This window comes from Ailuropoda melanoleuca, chromosome 14, assembly GCF_002007445.2.
Source record: "Ailuropoda melanoleuca isolate Jingjing chromosome 14, ASM200744v2, whole genome shotgun sequence".
In the NCBI taxonomy this organism is placed as follows: domain Eukaryota; kingdom Metazoa; phylum Chordata; class Mammalia; order Carnivora; family Ursidae; genus Ailuropoda; species Ailuropoda melanoleuca.
In genome coordinates, this window is record NC_048231.1 from 14,050,743 (window position 1) to 14,072,749 (window position 22,007).

At 46.0% G+C, this 22,007-nt stretch overlaps 1 protein-coding gene across 5 annotated transcripts in view; it reads right to left on the reverse strand.

Annotated features, from left to right (window-relative positions):
- The window catches only part of ZFYVE1 (zinc finger FYVE-type containing 1), a 56,717-nt gene that overhangs the window by 2,613 nt on the left and 32,097 nt on the right, over nt 1–22,007 (reverse strand). For 3 of the 5 annotated variants that reach the window (XM_002920249.4, XM_034642245.1, XM_011226259.3), the window contains exons 4-11: nt 21,035–21,249; nt 7,673–7,779; nt 5,644–5,752; nt 5,002–5,099; nt 4,788–4,905; nt 2,431–2,601; nt 1,535–1,715; nt 897–1,010 (exon numbers count right to left, since the gene is read on the reverse strand). In XM_002920249.4, the coding sequence (XP_002920295.2) occupies nt 897–1,010; nt 1,535–1,715; nt 2,431–2,601; nt 4,788–4,905; nt 5,002–5,099; nt 5,644–5,752; nt 7,673–7,779; nt 21,035–21,249 (1,113 nt within the window). The remainder of the gene's footprint in view (nt 1–896; nt 1,011–1,534; nt 1,716–2,430; nt 2,602–4,787; nt 4,906–5,001; nt 5,100–5,643; nt 5,753–7,672; nt 7,780–21,034; nt 21,250–22,007) is intronic. The other 2 variants (XM_034642246.1, XM_034642247.1) reach the window with 1 other exon arrangement.

Sequence of the window (22,007 nt, forward strand, 5' to 3'; positions counted from 1 at the left end):
TTAAAAAAAAAAAAAAAGTTCATCATCTGCTCACCTTTGAACCACAAGGATGGTAAATCGGATCCAAGTGACTTTCACCACCACCCACCCAGGAGCCTTCAGTTGCGCCCTTGCAATGGGCAGAAACACCCCAGGGCCCAGCCAACCGTGCTCAAGCCCTCCACAGACTGGTGGGTTTCCCTTCCCCTCCTCCGACCCTCCTAGTTACAAGTACCCCTCACATCTGGAGGTGAATAAAGATCTTAAATCCTAAATGAGTATCAGCTTGGCCTGGTGTGGGAGATTAAAGACAGCCACCAACTCTGACTCTCCTGCCCCCTGTCTTGAATCCAGGCAGGATCTGTGACCCCAGGAGTCCACAGCAGAAGTACCATTTCCAGGCCCAGACCTTCAAGACACTGGTGGCTTCTACTTCCTGTCTTTTAGGGTATTCGCTCTAAAGAGTCCAACCACCACTGCAGAAACCACGTAAAGAGGCCTGGAGAACACACGGAGAAGGGGTCTACCACGCCCAGCCTTCCAGGCAGCCCTGCCAAAGTACCTAGCATGTAAGCGCAGTTGGCTTGGCCCCTCAAGACAGGCCAGGCTGCCCCTACTAGAATATCAGGAGGTGACTGCAGGCAATGCCACCTGGACGGGAATAATTACCCTTCCTGACTCAAAGCTGTGAGACAGGACAAAATGGCGGTGGTCTCAAGCCTTCACATTTTCAGGCAGTTTGCTATGCAGCAATGGATGGTGTAAGAGATGGCCCCCAGGGAGAAACACGAAACCGCTCAAGTTCAGCAGAAGCAAGCAAATGTAAACTTTCATTCTCAATCTAGGTCAGCAAGCCTCTGACACAATGCCAACCCAGGGCACTCTGAAACCCCTCCTCCCACATACATTACACCCACCTAGTGGTATGTCAATGGCTGTCACCACGGCCCCCAAAGTGCTCTGCACGGCCTCGCCCACCTTCCGAGCGATCAGCGTCCCACCTTCATCGTCAGCCTGTGCCTCAGTCACATCTGTAGACAGTGAGAAAGGAAAAGCCGTCACCTCTTAGTCATTTCCCAAATGGAAAACTCAGGGGGCAACAGCAGAGCGCTTCTGGATTCTTCTCCCAGGATATCAACTGTGCTGCCCTGCAGTGCCTGCGAGGGTCTGGGCTGTGAGTCAGGTCAGACCCTGAAACCGCATGAGCTCGCTCAGTCCTTGACCTCAACCCTCTGGAGTTGGTTTATAACCTTCCTTCCCGGGTAAGCCAGAGAGGTTCTAGGAGCATGACCAAGAACCTTCTCCAGGAAGAAAATTCAGTCTAAGCCACGTCTGGTAAACACTGGACAGCGGGAGCCCCCCCGCCCAGGACTCACACCCCTAGGACCCTGTTAACAAAGAGCTTAGAGGACGCCAGCCAGGACCAGGGGAGCAGCTGCCCTCAGAAGAGGGACGGGGCTGGAATAGGATGAGGCATGTCAGATTCCACTTCCCAGGAGCCAGTGCCAAGGAGAGAGGGCCCCCGCCATCCTGCAGCCCCTGGGCCCCACGTTACCTAACTGGACATTCCGGACTTCATAGCAGTTGTCACACACCCGCACGGGTGCAGGGCCCCAGCCCCGCTCGGGCACTGGCCGGGTCTTGGACGAACAGCTGTCACAGAAGCCCTCCCCGCAGGCCCGGCAGTGATGCTTGGTATCGTTATCTTTAAAGGATGTGGCGCATTTGTTGCAGCTCTGTTCCAAGCCCAAAACAGAGAGGCAGATATTACTCGTTTCTACCAGCTGAGAAAGCCAGCAAGACCCAGGGGGAGGGCCACAGGACCACCGAGGGCAGCAGGACCCCGACCGTAGTAATGGAGAGAACCTGAGACCTCCAGTCACAGAGTACACCCACTGAAGCCCAGCTGGGACCCATTTTCTTCCGAGAAGTGCCTGGAAACCCACCTCAAATCTATCTGGCTGAATCACAGCATTCTCACAAAGGACTGTGCTAAGTCTAGCCAGAAGACCAATGAGAATTCATTCTTTTCCACAGCTTCTCGAAAGAGCCTTTGGGAAGCTGGTGAGGAGCGAGCTTCCTGTCACAAAGTGTGTGGGTGAAAGTTGGGGGCTCCCCTGCTGTGAGTAGAAACTTATGTATCAAGCCACATGACCTCTAAATGCCCCTTTTCCTCCAGATTCTGTTATCTACAACCTCAGACATCTAATAATAACTAGCCCTTGGAGGCAAAGAACCTATAATCCGCCAAAAAGAGAATAACCGCAGAGTAACACAAAGAGAAATCAATGGGCAAGAGAACGCTGGCTGCCTCACGTGCCCCACCCTTTCTAATATTCTGGGAGCTAACCTGACTCAAAGGGAAATCCCACACCTCCCTCACAGAGCAAGCTTAGGACAGGGCAAAATGGCACCAGCAGAATGGGCCACGCCATCCCTGCCACACCATACCAGGATCTGGGAGTTGGGCCTCCAGTACGCAGGGGCAATCTGGTCTGTCAGCCAGGAAGTCACAGCCTTGGTGGGCCCAAGGCTAAGCTCAGACACCGACTGAGCCATGAAGTTCATCCCATCCAAGAGGCGCTGGGCAGCATTGTTGTTGTCCTTCAGAAAGCCATCCGTCTGAAACGAAAATGCAGGCTCCCAACATGCTCCGAGTGAAGGGAGTAAGGCAAGGGGGGGCGGGGGAGTCTCAGGTGAGTTGTACACTCGTCAATGGCAAACTCAGAACCACAAACTCCCTGGCAGAGAAGAGTGGAACAGACCAAGAATCCCTCCGGCTTCCAGGCAGTACCACACCCAACCAGTCATTACTGACTTATTCCCTTCAAGGTGACCATAAGACTTGATACACAACTGTTCAATTCAGGCCTTACCTGCCCATAAGCGAGATGTACAATCCAGGAGATACTCGAGTAAAGATGGCACCTCATTCTAGAAGCCCCCCACCCCAGGCTGGGTTAGGAGCCCTTCCTCTTGGGTTCCTCTAATACCTGTACCTTGTTAAGAATCCTGTTTCCATGTGTAAAGACAGTACTTGTTTACGTAATTAACTTGCTATTAGACTGAGCTCTCTGAAAATAATAACTTACCTTTTCCATTCTTGTATTTTTAAAGTACCAGGTTCAATTCTGGGCACAAAGTACTCAACCGATACTTGGGTTGACATAATGACTGAGTGAACGAACAGAAGGGGGGAGGGGCCTGTATCCCCTAATCCCAAGGACCATGAGGAATGTGGCCAAAAGGGAACTATGATATCACTGCTTTCTTGGAATAGAACTATCTTACCCTGGAGACGACAGCATTCACAAGAAAGAATACAGATCCAAAAACAAAAGACATTAGTCAGAAAAGGCGTAATGAGAAAGTTATACTAGTCAAGACCACATTAAGTCCTTGGGACAGGATGGTCCGCCCCATTGTGCCAAGAGGGGGTGGGCTCCAGAAAGGAGACCACGCCACAGGGACACATTTTGGTGGGACTGGGAACTGAAGAGAAGAACAAAACAATAAGGAAATCTTCAGTTTTATGGTGCTATAGGACTCGTGCAGGCTCAGGATGGCTGTGCAGGTAGGCCTGTGGGGCTGGCCAGTATCTTTATGAGTCACCCAGCAAGGGGAACAGCACCTAGTAAGATAAGTCCCTTCAAGAAAATCACTCATCTTTTTTCCACAAAGAGAAAAGGTTTGGGGTGTGGTGTGATTTACTGGTGAGAACGAGAGCACCACATCACTGCCTCCAAACAGATCTGTTTTTCCAATATCTTGAATTCAAAAGTCAAATTAAAAAAATAATAAGGGTCGATAGTAATCCCACTTCTTAGACTATACTGCAAGAAAATTTCCCAGAACAAAGGCTTTCTCACATAAAGAATGTCACTACAGCACTTTGATAATAAAAAAAAAGAAGTCATAAACAGCATGAATGTTCAAAAAGAAGGGGATGGGGAATCAAACCAGAACATGAGACAGAATGTTACAGTGACTACAAATGAGAATCATGAAAAGTAGAAGCAATGTGGAAAACAGAGGTATGAGAAAAAGCAGGTAAATGGCACGTAAATTATAATCGCCATCTATACAAACATACACGTGGAAATGAGAATATGAAAAAATACCTTATTTGCTAAGGCAGTATAATAACAGGTCAACATTTATAGTTTTTGTTTGTTTGTTTTTTTAATATTTTATTTATTTATTTGACAGTGGGGAGACAGCCAGCGAGAGAGGGAACACAAGCAGGGGGAGTGGGAGAGGAAGAAGCAGGCTCCCAGCGGAGGAGCCTGGTGGGGCTTGATCCCAGAACGCCGGGATCACGCCCTGAGCCAAAGGCAGACGCCCAACGGCTGAGCAACNTGCCCAATGGCTGAGCAACCCAGGCGCCCCAACATTTAGTTTTTTTAAAGCTGTGCTTCTAATATTTAGCCAAGAAGAAATGAAAATAATTAAGGGTCTAGAACGAGAAAGGCTCTCCAGATCCTGCCTTCCAAAACCACCAATATATTAAAATTCAAGGCTGGGGCGCCTGGGTGGCACAGCAGTTAAGTGTCTGCCTTCAGCTCAGGGTGTGATCCCGGCGTTATGGGATCGAGCCCCATGTCAGGCTCCTCCGCTGTGAGCCTGCTTCTTCCTCTCTCACTCCCCCTGCTTGTGTTCCCTCTCTCGCTGGCTGTCTCTCTCTCTGTCGAATAAAAAAAAAAAAAAAAAAAAAAAATTCAAGGTTAACCTTAATTCTACCCAAGTTCCACTTCACCACACACACAAATAACTGAATGATACAAGAAGAAAAATGGCGCAGCTCTTACTCCAGGCCACACATGCACAATCTCTGTCCGGACCACCGTATCCACAGGATCCTGGTTCCCGAACCAGTACTGCCGGCTACGGTAGACCACGCCGCAGTTGGGACATTCAATCACATACCTACAAGGAAAGCAAACAGATGCTGTTACCCAGCCAGGTGCCTGACAGACCAACAAACTAACCACCCTCAGCCACATCGTCGTCGTTCAAACTCACCCAGACCAGGCGTATTTTGCAAGACCCATCCAGGGGGAGTCCGTGGAAGCGGACGTCTTGGGCACTACGCTGACCTCCTTGCCTCTCTCATAGCAGGCCTGAAACATGGAAAACTCCGCCAGCTTCTTCTCTGTACACTGGACCCCCTGGCCCCTTCGTATCCCCGGCCAGCCCCCTCCCCACAAACCACACCAGGGTTTGCAGACCCTGAGTTCAGCGCATCAGAGGAAGGGTCGTTTTTCTAAAAAAAGCCAGTGCCTTTAAAGATCATGAATTGAATGTGTACCCATCCCAGTCCCCAAAACGGAGCTGTAATTTATACCCCCACCGAAAATCCCTTAGACTGGGTTCCTGCAGAGCACTTCTGCTCTGGAGAAGGATGAACAGTGTATATGCCCCTGGCATACAAGCTCAACAGAAGAAAGGGAAAATACGCTGGGAAACAAGTTAATAAACAAACCAAGGGGCCCCAGCAACGGAGGCACGGGAGTTCCTCTGGTTAGAGTGGGGGAGAAGTCCCAGAGATACGCCACTGGAATATCAAATACTTCAGGATGCAGCAAAGGGTGGCCCCGAGTCTTTCCCAGAAGCAGAGCAGGACCAGCAAGCCAGCCGCTGGAGCACGGAGCTCAGAGCACTCACCTTGCAGGTATAAACTCGGTTGTCATACTGGTGGGAGTATCTGCAGCGGCTCTTGGCTTCATGAGGGACTCCTTCTTTCCCATGATTCATGCTGTTCTTGCATCCAGCCCTGAGTGAAGCCCAAAAGCGGACAGTGAGGTGGCTCAAGGAGCCCCTGGCACTTACACAAGGGAATGGGACCCTGAGCCGGACACAGGGCCAACACCAGACCTTGGTCATGAACTGGACGCCAAATCCTGAGCACAGAGGGCGCCGTGCATGCCTCAGAAACCCACATGCCTCTCTTACACGAGACTCAACGTCACTACAGGGGTGCAGCCACTAGTACCCTTGTGTGAGGAGAAAGGAGAAAAGAGGGAAAACTCTCTTCCTAGAAAAACCATGTGGTCCCACAGTAGGAATGAAAGAGCCAGAAGTCACCACCCTGACAGGAGAGAAAACCTGAATGGCGGGCAGGAAACCCCAAAATCCAAAAAAGCACAAAATGGGACGTTTAACCAGATCAGGCTGCCAAGATATAAAACAAAAAGCAACCTATAAAATAAAATTTGGCAACGCATTAAGAGGAGGCTTAAGCTAAACAAGAAAACCTTCCAAACGAACAGTGAGCTCTGCCATCCTGACAACGCAAAAACAGAGCAGAACTTTAGAATTTCACCATGACAGGAGGGAAAGTTCTGGAAACCCTGGTGAGGCTGTTAGAATAGAAAAGTGATGATCCGACAGAGCCTAAGCCCCTCAAGCTGGGCTATGAGGTAAACAAAAAGGAAGGTAAGTCACACTGGCTTTCCTCTCCAACATAATCCTTAGCTCTCCCCAGCCAGGACCATATAATCCCTAAAAGCCAAATCCTTTTTAGAAATTCAGAGCCAAGGTGGTGGCAGTCCAGCGCCCAGCAGGTAGCCTGCATACAGGGTTCAATGCAAAAAGACCACTCACAACAAAAGGCTCAGGTCTCCTCCTCCAGAGGGATACTGCGGAGCACGTGGGGCAGTGTGATGGGAGCGAAGACAATGCAGCGGGGAAGAGGGTGGCGGGGTGGGGTGTGTCTACAGGACCCGCAGACTGCGATCTCACCGACACACTGCACTTAAGTCCCCTGAGTGCCATCAGACAAGTCACCAGACTGTGATTTAATAGCTGTCAACAGCTCAAATTAATCCAGTGATCCTCAAAGTGTGGCCCCAATCAGCATCAGCATTACCTGGGAGCTTATCAGAAATGCCAATTCTCAGGCCCTACACCAGACCTAATGAAACGGGAACGGGAGGGGCAGGCCCAACGACGTGCTTTAACATGTCTGCCAGGTCTTCCAAGCTCAAATGTGAGAATCGCTGCTCCACGACCCCCATAACAAAGTGTGGTCAACAGACAGGGCAGGAGAGATGTCACCCTGGAGCGTGTCCGCAATGCACAACCTCACCCAGGCCTGCGGATGCAGAATTTGCATTTTAACAAAACCCGAGGTGAGGCACACACAGATTAAAGTTTGAGGAGCACCGCCCTAACTCTCAACACACCGGAATCGTCCGAGGACGCTTTCGAACGCACCAACATGAAGGCCCACCCCAGCTCTGTTAAGTAGCATCCCTGGAGGTGAGGCCCAGGCCGTGATAATTTTGAAAGCTCCCTGGAGAATTCTAACGTGCTCTAAGAGTCACAGTGAAAGGAATCCACCAGGACTGACACCTACCACAGAGCTTTATACACACTAGGCTTGCAAATGTGTGAGTTAAGCAAGTGGAAAGACTACAACGAAAAGCCTTGGTTGGAGAAACACAGAAACACAAAGCAACCTAACGTTTTCTGCAGTAAAAACTGCCCAAGCCAGAAGTCAGCCAATTTCACATCTAAACCAGGTCGGACTCTTCAGAGGGGATCACCTGGGAACTTGTTGGAAATACACCTTCTTAGACCCCAGCCCACCCTTAATTCACAATCTGTAATTTAACCAGACCCTAGGGGATCTGCACGCACACTGAAGTCAGAATTCCGCGTCTCTTTGCCCGAGATGGCCAGCCTCACTTACCCACAGCTGAGGCACAAGGAGGAGCAGGTGAAGTATTCATCTGGAAAAAAGGAGCTGTGCGCCATCTGGTCATCGGGGATCTCACCGCTGAAGCGGTCACTCAGTGCCTGCCGAGGAGAGAAGGCGACACGTGAAGGCACTTGGCAGAGCCCCGTGCTCTGGCCCTTCTGCCACTGCCTTTCTAAGTTCCCCTCATCGCTGGCTTACTTCTTACAGGCCCCACTGCTGGGAGAGGCAACCCAATGACTTCTGCTCCTTACCCTTGACCTTCCTGGCCCAACCTGCACCCATCCTCGTGCCACAGGAAACCTCAGGAAGGACCAGCCCATTCCCCTGGAGGTCAGAAGGAAGCCAGCAACGTTACTGTGCTCTCCTAATTACCTTGGAGGTTATAAACACCTCACACACTCAGTCTTTCATGCAAAACCACCACAGGTATTGACTAATGCCCACTTCATCCTGTGAAACCGAAACCAAGAAGCGGAGACCCAGGAAGAAGTCCTCATCTTTAAGTCAGAGAGAGGCAGAGCTGAGTGGTGAGCTGGGAGTTCCCTGGGCTTCTATCCCAGTTCTAACCACAGGCGCTCTATGGGAGTTTACTAGGCCACAGAACTACCTCGATGTAGAAAAAAAGCCATCAGCCAAAAAATAAGGAAGAATTATTGTAGTGTTTGGCAGCCTTTTATCAACAACAGTAACCTAAATGACAGCAAACGACCAAAATAAATGCCAAGAAGAAAGGTAAAGTATTTGCAAAAGCAAACTGAAAATTTTCTGTTGAAAGATAGCTTCCAGGGGCGCCTGGGTGGCACAGCGGTTAAGCGTCTGCCTTCGGCTCAGGGCGTGATCCCGGCGTTATGGGTTCGAGCCCCACATCAGGCTCCTCCGCTATGAGCCTGCTTCTTCCTCTCCCGCTCCCCCTGCTTGTGTTCCCTCTCTCGCTGGCTGTCTCTATCTCTGTCGAATAANATAAAGTATTTGCAAAAGCAAACTGAAAATTTTCTGTTGAAAGATAGCTTCCATTTCTAGTCCTCTGTTTTCACTCACTACTTTAGACACTGAAAATACGTTCAGGCTGACTTCTTCCCACCAGGCCCTTACTCATATGCAGTGGGGAGAAGTTATATCAATTCAACAGAAATGGCCTTTTCAGACTTTAAAAACCATCATTGGCCTGCAGTTCCCAGCTTCCAAGTTTCAATCTCTCATTCTGAGGCAGCCACACACTATTCAGGGGGAAGAGAAGGAAAAGTGGCATAAAACAAAAAGACAAGATGTTACTACCTTTAGTAAAAAGGCAAAAGAAAATTTAAGAGGAGATTTGGGAAAAGGGCAGATTAGGTTTTAAACCGAGGTTCTCAAGCTCTGAAGGGAATTTCACTTAATGAGAACTTGTCAAGTTCCTTTTCCTTTTCTCAATGAAATCTTTATATCCTGAGTTGCAAACTCAAGTGTTTACAAAGGCACGTGATGTCAATGTGGTCAGTGTTGAGTCAAGTCAGGTGTAAGAAGTAGCTGCAAGGAGTGTGTCGAAGTGAGGGTGCATGACTCACCCAGGCACATTCAAACTCAGCTTCTGCGTGGATAATGCACAGGCCCGTTAAACACCATCTGCCAGCCGTGGCCAAGCAGGTCGCAATCCTTGACTTAGACCAACAAAAATGGCCTGACAAATAATACGTGTAAGTCCTGCCCTCTTGGGGGTATTTTGTGAGGAGTAACTTAGGGAAAACACTGAGCTTTGAGAGAGAGGATATAAATGAATATACATACGAATATAATAAACAAGAACCACTCACTAGCCTCCACTGCCCTCCTCTGTCCTTTTTTTTAAATTAAGATTTATTTATTTGAGAGAGAGTGAGCATGCGTGTGAGGGTGGGTGTGGAGGGGCAGAGGGAAAGGGAGAGAAACTTGAGCAGACTGCGCTGAGCTCAGAGTTCCTCGCAGGTCTCGATCTCATGACCCTGAGATAAGACCTGAGCTAAAACCAAGAGTTGGAAGCTTTAACTCACTGCACCACCCAGGTGCCCCTGTCCTACTTCTAAATGACCTAGACTTCCAGGATTTATTTCCAGGATTTTTCCACGAAGCCTTCCCAACCACTGTAGACATTCCACACTCTGCCTTCTCTGAACACCAGTTGTACTCAATACCTGGAAGTACATATTGAGTAATTAGGCGATGATGCAAAGTTATGGCCCAGTTGTATGGATATTACCCCCTGGACAAGATCACACATGCTGTAAAAGTCGTTTCCTACCCTTGCACCCTCCAGTGCTTCTAGTGATTCCTAGTTAAGGTCCTAACAGGGTCTCAACTAGTACCTCTGGAATGAAGTGGTCCAGCACCAACCCCCTTGTGCACACCAACCCCCGCCCTCCCCTCCTTACCTTGGCCCTGCCTCTGTGCCAGGCTTCATCCCATGCCCACAGACCCTCTCAAATTTAAGCCTAGCTGCTCCCTGATTGGCCCAAGTACTGAGAACTCTTAAGGCTGTATTTCTCAAACAGGTAGGAGCAGAGCTGTCCGGGACTGGCTGGTGGGAAAGTAGAGCACTGTCTTCCTAATGCATCAACTGACTGAAACACTGGGGGAGGAAGTTGGATAGACAGAGAGAAAGCAGCCATGGCCATAGCATGAAACTGAACAATTTGCATAAATAAAACATAAGTCCCACCCCAAAGTCACTTCAGCTTGTCGCTGGCGGGTCTGCACCCTCCAGGCCTCTATCTCCTCAGCTCTAACAAGCAGCTGCCAGGAGTACCTCCTCGGCAGGTGTCTTCACAGATGACACGGGCAAGATCAAAGGACTTACATGCAAAGAGCACCGGGCATAAATCAAGAGCTCAGGAAACATTCACTGCCACTATGAACATCATTTTTATTGGTTTCTTATGTTAATAATTTTATTTTCTTCCTTAGATACCCTCCTACCTAATCCAGGGAATGCAGGGGATGTAAGAACCTCTCTCCTTTCCATCCTTTCCATGATAGCTCACAGGTCTTCACAGCTGCTTGCATTTGTTGGTGAACATTTTATTTATTTATTTTATTTAATAAGTTCTACACCCAATATGGGGCTTGAACTCAGTGGGCGAATATTTAGGTGCAAAAAGATGCTTACATATCGGGGTGCCTGGGTGACACAGTCAGTTAAGTGTCCCACTCCTGGTTTTGGCTCAGGTCATGATCTCAGGATCATGAAATCAAGCCCCACGTGGGGCTTCAAGCTCAGCGCAGAGTCTGCTTAAGAGTCTCTCTCCTTCTCCCTCTGCCCCTCCCACCTGTCTGCACGCGCGCATGCTCTCTCTCGCTCTAAAAATAATCTTGGGACACCTGGGGGGCTCAGTCGGTTAAGCGTCTGCTTCAGCTCAGGTCATGATCCCAGGGTTCTGGGATCGAGTCCCGCCCACACTGGGCTCCTTGCTCAGCGGGGAGCCTGCTTCTCCCTCTGCCTGCCGCTCCCCGTTTATATGCGTGCTCCCTCTCTAATAAATAAATCTTCTTAAAAATAAAAATAAATCTTTAAAAAAAAGATGCTTATGTATCTAGTGGGGGAACAGAAGAAGGGAAAAAATGAGGAACATGGACACTACTAAAGAGGTATAGGGGAAACCAAAAAAAAAGACTATTTTTAGCCCCAGGGCTTTTTCTTTTAAACAGGTAACTGAAAGGATAACCTAAGTACTAGTTGCCCTTAGGAAACATCAAATTTGGCATGAGTTCACCAGCTGGCTTGAATTCAGGGCTGATGGCACTCCCCAGCAAATATACCACTGCAGCCCAGTAGCCGTGACACCAAGAGGTTCTTTCTGCTCCAAGCGGCCTGGCTCACCTCTCTGAAAGTTCTCCAGAAAAATGGCAGCAAGGATCGCAAAGCTTGGCATGGAACAATCTGCAGGCTGATTCCCATGGCGCGTGTGCCCAGAGACCCCCCCACTGTCGCCTGCCCTAGACAAATTAACTGCTGGCTTATGCTGGCCAGGGCAGCCATAACCTCTTATGACATCAGAAAGAGAAGAACTCCCAGGCTAACCAGTCTCATCACTCAGACACCGGTCACCCAGCCTCTCCACCGCTGGGTAACACGATAAACATCTCCCTTCCCTCACAAGTCAATGAAGAGCTGGCAGCTGGTAATGAATCAGACCCTAACAAGCTTCAGGAAGACTGACATCAATCAAGAGTATGGGAATAGAAGAATGTAACCATTTACCAAAAAATTCTGATGTTAGTGTGTTTTAGACACAAGGATAAAGAGAAACTATCCTCCTTCCTCTACAGCCTGATTGTTCCCTTCCAGTGTAGACACTGCCACCTAATCCATAAACTTTGTCTTTCAAAAATTCCAAACCTCAGGGGCACCTGGCTGGCTCAGTCGGTAGAGCATGGACTCTTGATCTCGGGGTATGGGTTCAAGCCCAATGTTAAGTGTAGAGATTACTTAAGAATAAAATCTTTAAGGAAAAAAAAGTCCAAACCTCACATCATTCCAGGTTTTCTTGGGCTCTCCTCCTCCCGAGGTCCCCAAGCTGTTAGAGGAAGGCAGGGAGACCTCTCCTGAGAAAGCTAGGGAACACATTTGAGGCAACTCTAGAAAAGGTTGCCTGGCAACCAGATGATCTTGAACTTTAGTCGCCTCGGCAACAGTATGGCCCTTTCTATTGAACCTGTAAGGTTTTAGTCCCAGTCATCAAGGGTTAGCAGGGAATTTTCTGATTCAAAATGGAGACTCTTATGTAAGCACTGATGCCACCTCTCCCCACAAAATATAATAACTTTATAAATAGATACTTCCTGATGTGACAGAATTGGAAAGTCAGAGTTTCTACATTTAGAGATCAGAGGCTAAAAAAGGTATTATATAAAACCTATACAAATTCAACTATAAAATGCTTCCCTCATGTATTCAGAACCATAACAGACAACAGTTAATTCAATATTCAATTCCCTTATTGAACAGAAACCTGAGCAGCTCTTTAAACAGATTTAGCTGCTCAGTGAGGGTATACTCTACTGGTAGGTGTCTGAGCTATTGCTCCCATGAAACCTGAGCAAAGCAGTGAGTGGTCAAGAAGTGGGAAATAATCCTGCTAGAAAAGAGGGATTGGAACCTGGACCACACCATGGCTGACTGGCAGGAAGAACGATCAGGTCAGCATGATACATCAGGAAACAACTGAGCAGGCCACTAGAGAAGAGGACTGCAGACTTCTCTCTCACACGTTCTGCAAACTCTTCCCTCCTTCTCATCATCACATTTCCTATTCAATAACGAACAGGCAGCACTCGGGCTCCCTCTGAATCCAACAGTGCTACATCAATCAGATGAAAAACATCATAAATAAGACACAGCTAATAATTTCTTTTAATGTACACTAATGGCATTAAGAATGTGGGGTTTTTTTTAAGATTTTATTTATTTATTTGAGGGAGGGAGAGAGAGAGAGAGAACAGACAGAGAGGGAGAGGGAGAAGCAGACCCCCGCTGAGCAGGGAGCCCGATGCGGGCCTTGATCCCAGGACCCTGAGAGATCATGACCTGAGCCGCAGGCAGATCCCCAACTGACTGAGCCACCCAGGTGCCCCCAAGAATGCAGTATGTTTTATGTATTACTATAGAAAGATAACCAAGGTGCAAAATTAAGTGAAAAAAAGCAAATTGTAGAATAGTAGGAATCCTACGATCCCATTTAGGGAGAAAATATATACATCACATACATACACTTATGTATGCACTTATGTAGCACTAAAAATTTCTAGAAGCATATACAAGTATTAACAATGGTTATGACGGGGGTGGGGAGGGACCTTAACTTGAACCTCACACGTTTTTGTACTATTTGAATTGTTTATCAGGAACACATATTGCTGGGGTGCCTGGGTGGCATAGCGGTTGAACGTCTGCCTTCGGCTCATGGCGTGATCCCAGCGTTATGGGATCGAGCCCCACATCAGGCTCCTCTGCTATGAGCCTGCTGCTTCCTCTCCCACTCCCCCTGCTTGTGTTCCCTCTCTCGCTGGCTGTCTCTATCTCTGTCAAATAAATAAATAAAAATCTTTAAAAAAAAAAAAAAAAGGAACACATATTGCTTTTGTAATTTAAAAAATGACTTTTTAAACATTAAAATAACCGGGGCGCCTGGGTGGCACACGTTAAGCATCTGCCTTCGGCTCAGGGCGTGATCCCGGCGTTCTGGGATCGAGCCCCACATCAGGCTCCTCCGCTAGGAGCCTGCTTCTTCCTCTCCCACTCCCCCTGCTTGTGTTCCCTCTCTCGCTGGCTGTCTCTCTCTGTCAAATAAATAAATAAAATCTTTAAAAATAAATAAAAATAAACATTAAAATAACCAACCAAATACAATTTATCAGAATATCCTTTCAAGAGGCAACTAGCAATATGTATCAGGAACCTTTAAAGATACCTGCACCCTCAGACCTTAGAAATGAAGTAATTACTGAGAAGAAATATATAGCACTGGGTTAAAAGCACAGACCTGGTAGCCAGACTAGCTGGTTCAAATTCTCCACCACTTACTAAGTGAGTCATACTGGGCAAATTAATTAATTTCTCTGTGCCTCCATGTCTTTATCTCACAGAGCTGGCACGAGGATTTAGTGACTTAATTACATGTGCAGGGCAGAGCACAGTACATGGCATACAGTAAGCACTCCATAAACATCAGTCCAGAATAGTACTAGGAGTTGTAAATGATCCTAAGGAAATAGAAGGTGGACCATTCCTTTAAATACATGGAAAATAAAAGCAGGAAAAAATGAAAACCACGACTAACACAAGGGCATAATTAACTAAATGTAAAAAATAATCCACCCATATAAACTTGAAAAGCATACAGCTACTTTTTTTTTTAATTTTTTTTTAAAGATTTTATTTTTATTTATGTGACAGAGAAGACAGCCAGCGAGAGAGGGAACACAGCAGGGGGAGTGGGAGAGGAAGAAGCAGGCTCCCAGCGGAGGAGCCCAATGTGGGCTCGATTCCCAGAACGCCGGGATCAGCTACTTTAAAGACGTATTTTCTTAAAATATTTAATGGTGTGGGAAAACATGCTAAGCTTCAATGTTCCACGAGAAAAGCAAAGTATGTAACTGCACATACATACACTATTACCCCAATTCTCACTTTAAAATAAGTAGCAGGGCACCAGGGTGGCTCAGTGGGTTAAGCATCTGCCTTCGACTCAGGTCATGATCCCAGGGTCCTGGGATCCAGCCTCGCATTGGGCTCCCTGCTCAGTGGGGAGCCTGCTTCTCCCTCTCCCTCTGCTGCTCCCCCTGCTTGTGCGCTCGCTCTCTCTGTCAAATAAATAAAATCTTTTTTAAAAAATTAAAATAAAGTAAGCAGCAAAGAATCACTTAACACCACCAATTATTTATCCATTTTTTACATACTTAGTTTGCATTATTTCGCCATTACAAAGAAAGCTGCTATTCACATCCTCATAATGGTCTCCCTGTGTTCCGGTGGAAGTTTCTCAAAGGCAAATTCCTAGAAATGATACGGCTAGAATATGTATTATGCATATCTTCACCTACACTAGATATTTCTGAATGGCATTTCAAAGTGGTTGTACTGATGTGAACTTCTACTGGCAGTCTGTAAGAGTTTCGGTTGCTTCGCATCCTTTTTGACACTTTATTGCCAGATTTATCAGTGTCTGCCCTCATACTGTTGTGGTTTTCATTTGCATTTCTTTGATCACTAGAGAGCTGCGATTTCTTCATTTGTGCATCACAGTTTTGATCGCCACTTAAGTGGTTTGTCTCTCCCTTCTCCCAAAAGATTATATACTTTTTCCTGACAATATTCCCATATATTTTGTCAAATAAAGAGAAAATCATATAGAAAAAAAATTACATTTATCATATTAGAACACATCCCTGGACTTCACTACGTGTTTTTACTCAGTGAGTTAATGAGGAACTGGACAAAGCTAAGAAAACCAGAGAGAGAGAGAAAAAAAAAAAAACTGGGAGAAGCAGGAAGCCAAACAAATTAGTACAGCATTGATAATTTATGCTTATGCCCATCCCTACTCTTCCACTCCAAAAAAGAATTCAAGGCTCCTTGTAGAAAAAACATACAATGTAAAGCCAAATTAAAAAAAAAAACAATGAAGAAAAGACAGCCTTCTCTTATACATTGCTATGAACTACGAAAACTTCAGTTAGTGTGTCTTAGCAGCTATAAAAACTCTAGTGGGTCGATTTGCCTAAAGCAGACCTACAAGTAGCTTTCTATTAGAACAATAATTGGAAAATTAACAAAATTCTAATTTAAACAAGAGATTAAAAGCAAAACAACAACCAAAAAAGATAAAAACAAATTTTTCAAGGATCTCAGGAAGTTGTAAGCACCCCCACAATTCCCTGGGGAGAGCAGAAAACCACATGCGTTTTGAAACAGTTAACTCCTTCCCATGGACAGAAGCAGCAGGTCCCACATCCCAGTCTCCGCCCCAGAGAATAGGACTAAACATAGGTCCAGGTGAAACTCTGTGGACACCCGTTACCACGCATCATTACAACTCCAGCTGACTAGGCTCAGTGTATTTACAGAAAACTTCATGACTCATATCACCTCATAAGCATAGTGTAACTATTTTTCTCAAAATTGCCTAACAAGCTGGCCCGGAGTAGGACATCCAAGTCCCCTGAGGGTAAAATCCCTGAGCACTAATTACTGCTTACAGCACTCAGTGTCCCTGACAGTCTAATTTAGACATGAAGCTGGGTGAGCTTAGAGAAAACCTAAGGAACTCTAGAATCCAGCCATCGGCCTTGTCGCTAACATGTATACTGATGAGATTCACAGCCCTTTGTAGACCACGGTGTGGCCTCAGCCTCTCTGGAGGATGTTTGCAAACACCGGAGTGTAATCTTCCACTGTGACTACCCTTGAGCCCTTTCAAGGACTTGAGCCGGGACATCTAAGTATACTTTAACCTCAAATCTAATTAGATGTATTTCATGAATTATTCAAATACAAACATCTTTCACAGTTTTTTCCTTAATATTCTCACACTATTTAACACTTACTGAACGTTTCCTATATACCACATACTTTGTCTCTTCAAGTGTGCTGTTCTATTTGATCCTCAGCTCAATTCATTAGGAGCATTCTTCTATTATTCCTATTTTACAGATGAGGAAAAAGGTTTAAAGAAGTACTAGGAGGACAAAGGCTATTGTCTATCTTGCTCTCCACTGTACTTCCAGCACCACAACTCTACCTGGCACACAGATGCACTCTTTTATTTGTGGAATGAATGAACCAACCAACAAATAAAGTACGTTGCCAAGACCAAACCGCTGGTAAGTGGCAGAACTGGGATTCCAACACAAGTCTGTCTGACTCCAGAACCCAAGCTTGAACCATTGTCTTTAAGTCCGCTGAGGCTGCTAAAACAAAGTATCACAGACTGGACAGCTTCTAAACGACAGAAATGCCTTTCTCCAAATCTGGAGGCTGGAAGCCCAAGGTCTGGATGTCAGCAAGGTCAGGTTCTGGTGAGGACCTGCTCCCTAGTTCACAGACGGTGCCCCTGCACTGTGTCCTCGCAGGGACGGGGGTAGGGAGCTCTCTGGGGCTTCTTTCCAAGAGCATTAATCTCATTCATGAGGGCTCCAACCTCATGACCAATCTCCTCCCAAAGGCCCACCGGTATCATCATACTGGGCATTAGGACTTCAACATATGAATTTTGGGAAGACACAAACATTCGGCCCAAAGCAACCACGAGGCAAAAGCCACAAACTTTGTTTAATTTAAAGGGTAATTTTCATTTTGATATAATTTCAAACTTGTAGAAGAGTTGCAAGAATGGTACAAGGAACTCTCATATGCAATTTACCCAGATCCACTGTCTACATTGTACCCCACTACAAACCTTTTAAAAACTCAATGGATTGAGCAAATCAGTATATGCCCAAAGCCTGTTCCTGTGTACACCTGAACCTGCCTCGTCTGATGCCAAACCCCTTTCTCCTATCCCTTCTTTCCCATCCCTCCCCGCCCCAGTCTCTATCCCCTAAGTCCTCAGGGCACCCTCATATCCCTAGCTCCAATCCTGCCAACATTTCCCAGCCTCTCTCCAGATCCCACATGCCCAGCACTGCCCCAAAGACCCTGCTCCCTTCCTGCTCCCCCGTCCTAAGCCTGCAGGCATGGTAACACAGAGCTATGCACAAAGCAAACTGCAAAAAGGAAGCAGTATTCACGGGGATCCCTTTGATGAATTCATTATAAAGAATGCTAAAAAAATACGTACATAGTAAAGATCAGAGACTGTTGAAGTAAAATCCCTAAAATACTAAAAACTGGCAAAACAGAAAAAAAGACACCAAATAACCAAAAGTACTTAAACAGGATTTCATGTCCAATTTTGTGAATGACAAAAATGCAATACACATTCACTCTGTGTGTGTACATACACACACACACACGCACACACTTTTGACACAATCTCTTTCAAGACAATATAACCTAAAAATATAATTCCAAATATAGAAAGAGCTTTTATGATATTTAGTTGTGGTATTATTTTTAACAGAGAAATTTTACTTACAATCTCTTGTCTGACAATTGTTATTTTGGTATGTTTAGACAATGAAATATTGTGCAGCTATCAAAACTATTTATGAAAACCATTTAATAATAGAGTAAAATGTTGGGGCCTCTGGGTGGCTCAGTCAGTAAAGCATCTGACTCTTGATTTCAGCTCAGATCATGATCTCAGGGTCGTGAGATGGAGCCCTGAGCCCTGCACATTGGGCTGCACTGGGTGTGGAGCCTGCTTAAGAGTCCCTCTCCCTCTCCCTCTGCCCCTCCCCCGCTCTCTCACTAAAAAAATAATACAGTTGGGGCGCCTGGGTGGCACAGCGGTTAAGCGTCTGCCTTCGGCTCAGGGCGTGATCCTGGCGTTATGGGATCGAGCCACATCAGGCTCCTCTGCTATGAGCCTGCTTCTTCCTCTCCCACTCCCCCTGCTTGTGTTCCCTCTCTCGCTGGCTGTCTCTATCTCTGTCGAATAAATAAATAAAATCTTAAAAAAATAATAATAATAATACAGTAAAATGTTATGATATTTCATGGGGAAAGGATTACAAGTTTACATCTATAATGTGATGATAAGGTATATGTTGGGGTTTTTTTAAACACAGAACACACACTATAAGGGCACATATTGAAATGTTAACAATGGCTATCCCTAGGTGGAGGGATTGTAGTTGGTCCTTGTTTTCACTGCTGTAACTCTGCTGTAGTAACCAATGTTTTCTACACTTAACATGTATTCCTAACGTAAGCCAGAGGGTCTGAATTCAGACAAACACAATATAAATGGATCACCGAACAAACTGTCCTAAACTTAGAATTCTTATTCCCATAATGGTATCAACAACTTTTACATTCCTTTTGGGAACCCTTTTCCCGCTTTTACTGGGCCCAGGGAATGCTTTGACCAATGCATTGTGATAAGACATGAAGATTTCACTGAGACTACCTAGTCAATTCTAAAATGGCAATTTTCAATAATCAGTACTACTTTTTAAATCATACTTTTCTATTATCCCATTCTATGCCCACCCCGCCACTGCCACTGTTCTAGTGATTTCTTGCCTGTTGATGGCTACAATGATGTAGGAATAGTAGAGTAGCCATACTGCTGTGGGAGCAAAGAGATACTACCTAGCACAGTGATCCCTCCTACCCAGATACCTGTGAGGCCTAAGATGCTATCTGTTAAAGAAGACGCAACAGTCTAACTCTTGAGGACCCCAGACAGGTTATAGAGCATCTGTTTGGTTGGAGGGCTTGCAGCCCACCCAGCTGGCAGGGTCTCAGCTACAAAGAAGCAAGCACCCATCAGGATGGAGGGAACAAAATCCGCAGGGTGCTTTATAACAGGATTTTCCTGTACTACCAAAACAATGCATTGATAGTACTGTTGAGATACACAAAAAACAATTCGCCTGATTTTAAAGAACAAAGATACAATGCTTAGAGATGTTTCCCAAAAGGCAGGCCTCACATCACTGCTGTATACGAGATGAATTTTAGGGGGCACGGGACATGGCTGTAGATGGTACAATGAGTAGCATCAAGTTCCACAGAAGAAATTACTCCCGTTTAAATTCATTTTCAAAATTTCAGATTCTGTTAAAGAGAAAATCTCACTTAGGTAACAGTATTATCTTTATCATCTCCTGAACACTTGCTAATCCCCCTTTTAAATAAAGAAAAAACAAGCCCCAGTTTCAGAACCTTCCATGAACAACAGTCCCTAGAGAGGAAACAGTATGTTATTATATTTGTTGAGACAGGAGAGTTTTCCCGGTTATACGGGGCTCTAGAGTACACCAGCCAGGGTTTACCAGTCAGAGCTGCTATTTAGTAACTGTGTGTAACTGATTACTTCACCTCCCTGTTCCTCAGTTTCCTCATCTGCAAAATGCAGGTGGGTAACAGTACTTAACACATGGAGCTGGTGTAAGGATTTTTTTTAAGATTTTTTTTTAAGATTTTTATTTATTTATTTGAGAGGGAGAATGAGAGAGAGCATGAGAGGGGGGAGGGTCAGAGGGAGAAGCAGACTCCCCGCTGAGCAGGGAGCCCCATGCAGGACTCAATCCCAGGACTCCAGGATCATGACCTGAGCTGAAGGCAGTCGCTTAACCAACTGAGCCACCCAGGCACCCTAAGACTTTATTTTTAAGTAATCTCTACACCCAACATGGGGCTTGAACCTACAACCCTGAGATGAAGAGTCACCCGTTCTACCAACTGAGCCAGCCAGGCATGCTGGTGGTGTGAGGATTAAGTGAACTAATTCATATAGAGTCCTCTGAACTTTGGTATATAATAAACAGCAATTACTGTTATCGTGTGCCTTTGTTTTTTGTCTTGGGAAATTTCTACCTGGGATACTGGTTTTCCATTTATAGTGATAACAAACAGTTGCCCTCTTGTTATATTAATATAGGTTAAAAAAAAAAAAGAAGTTGAGTCCTGTTCAGATAACTGAGACAATACAACTCACCGGGGCTGGGTCACACCACACGGAAATGAATGCTTTTTCCTATTGTCTGAAAGCCTGGTTTTTCTCCGACATGGGACCTGTCACTTTCTAACTATAACCTAAGAATCCTCTGTGCTCATGCTCTTAGCAGCATGAGCTCTCACTCAGCAGGTGTGAACTACACTCTTGTGCTTCCTTTCCCTACAACCTCGCTTTGCAGTCCCCGTTTCCAATCCCCAGCACCAACAGAAGGGAGCTGAGTGTTCTCACCACCCACTTGAACCCCAATGAGGAGCACTCGGGGCAGGAGCCAGCTGACCTTCAGGGCTTTGAAGATGACCCCTGGGTGCCGGGGAGAACGGGTGGTGTTGTTCTCTAGCTGCTGCTCCAAAGCCCGCCGCAGCCCAGAAAAGTCGGTGGGAGGGTTGTAAGTCCTCGTTCCCTTGTAGTGAATGGAACTGAAGGCTTCAGGGAAGCGGCCCAGCTTCCGGAACCGGTCCTGGATGAGCTTTTCTGGCACCTCTGACGGGTGATCTGGACAAGGAAACAGGTACGTGAAATGACCTTTCTTTAAAAAAAAAAACCTGTGTTGCATTATAAAAGTACTCTGTAGTCTGACTCTATATAACGTACACAAACAAGCAGAACCGATCTCTGCTGTTAGAATTTAGGTTACCCTTGCCTAGAAGGGAACATGCGCAGGGCTTCCCGGTGAAGCAGGTGCTGGAATATCATTTTCTGCTACTGACTTCACGGATACAGCCAGTATCCGTGTGAAATTCATCACATTAATATACTTGCGATATGATGTACGCTCTCCTGCATGTATGTTACACTTCAGGGAAAGTCTTTTTTAATCTGCTTATTGCAAAAAAATCCAAACATGTCGAAGGATAAAAGAACTAGAATTCTTCTGCCCCCTTCTACTTCCCAGAGGTGACTACTACACAGTTCAGTGTTTATTGACCTGTTCAGACCTCTTTCTCCTACACACGTACCAACACATATATGCAACTTGCTTGTCACTTAATTACATACTGTAAGGACCTGTTCTTTTCACGACACACTCTGAGAAGCTCCTTATTTTTTTTAATAGCTACACAGTCCTCCATCCTACGGACATATTTAACCAGTCACCTACTAATGAACATTTAAAACAGCTACCTGGAACATGCTGGTCTTATGCTGGTGAAGCTATGGACAAACGGCTGATGAATCTGAGAGCAGTTTCACCACTATCTATCCAGACAATTGTGGGGTGGCAGTACAGATGAACTCAGTAACTATTCTGG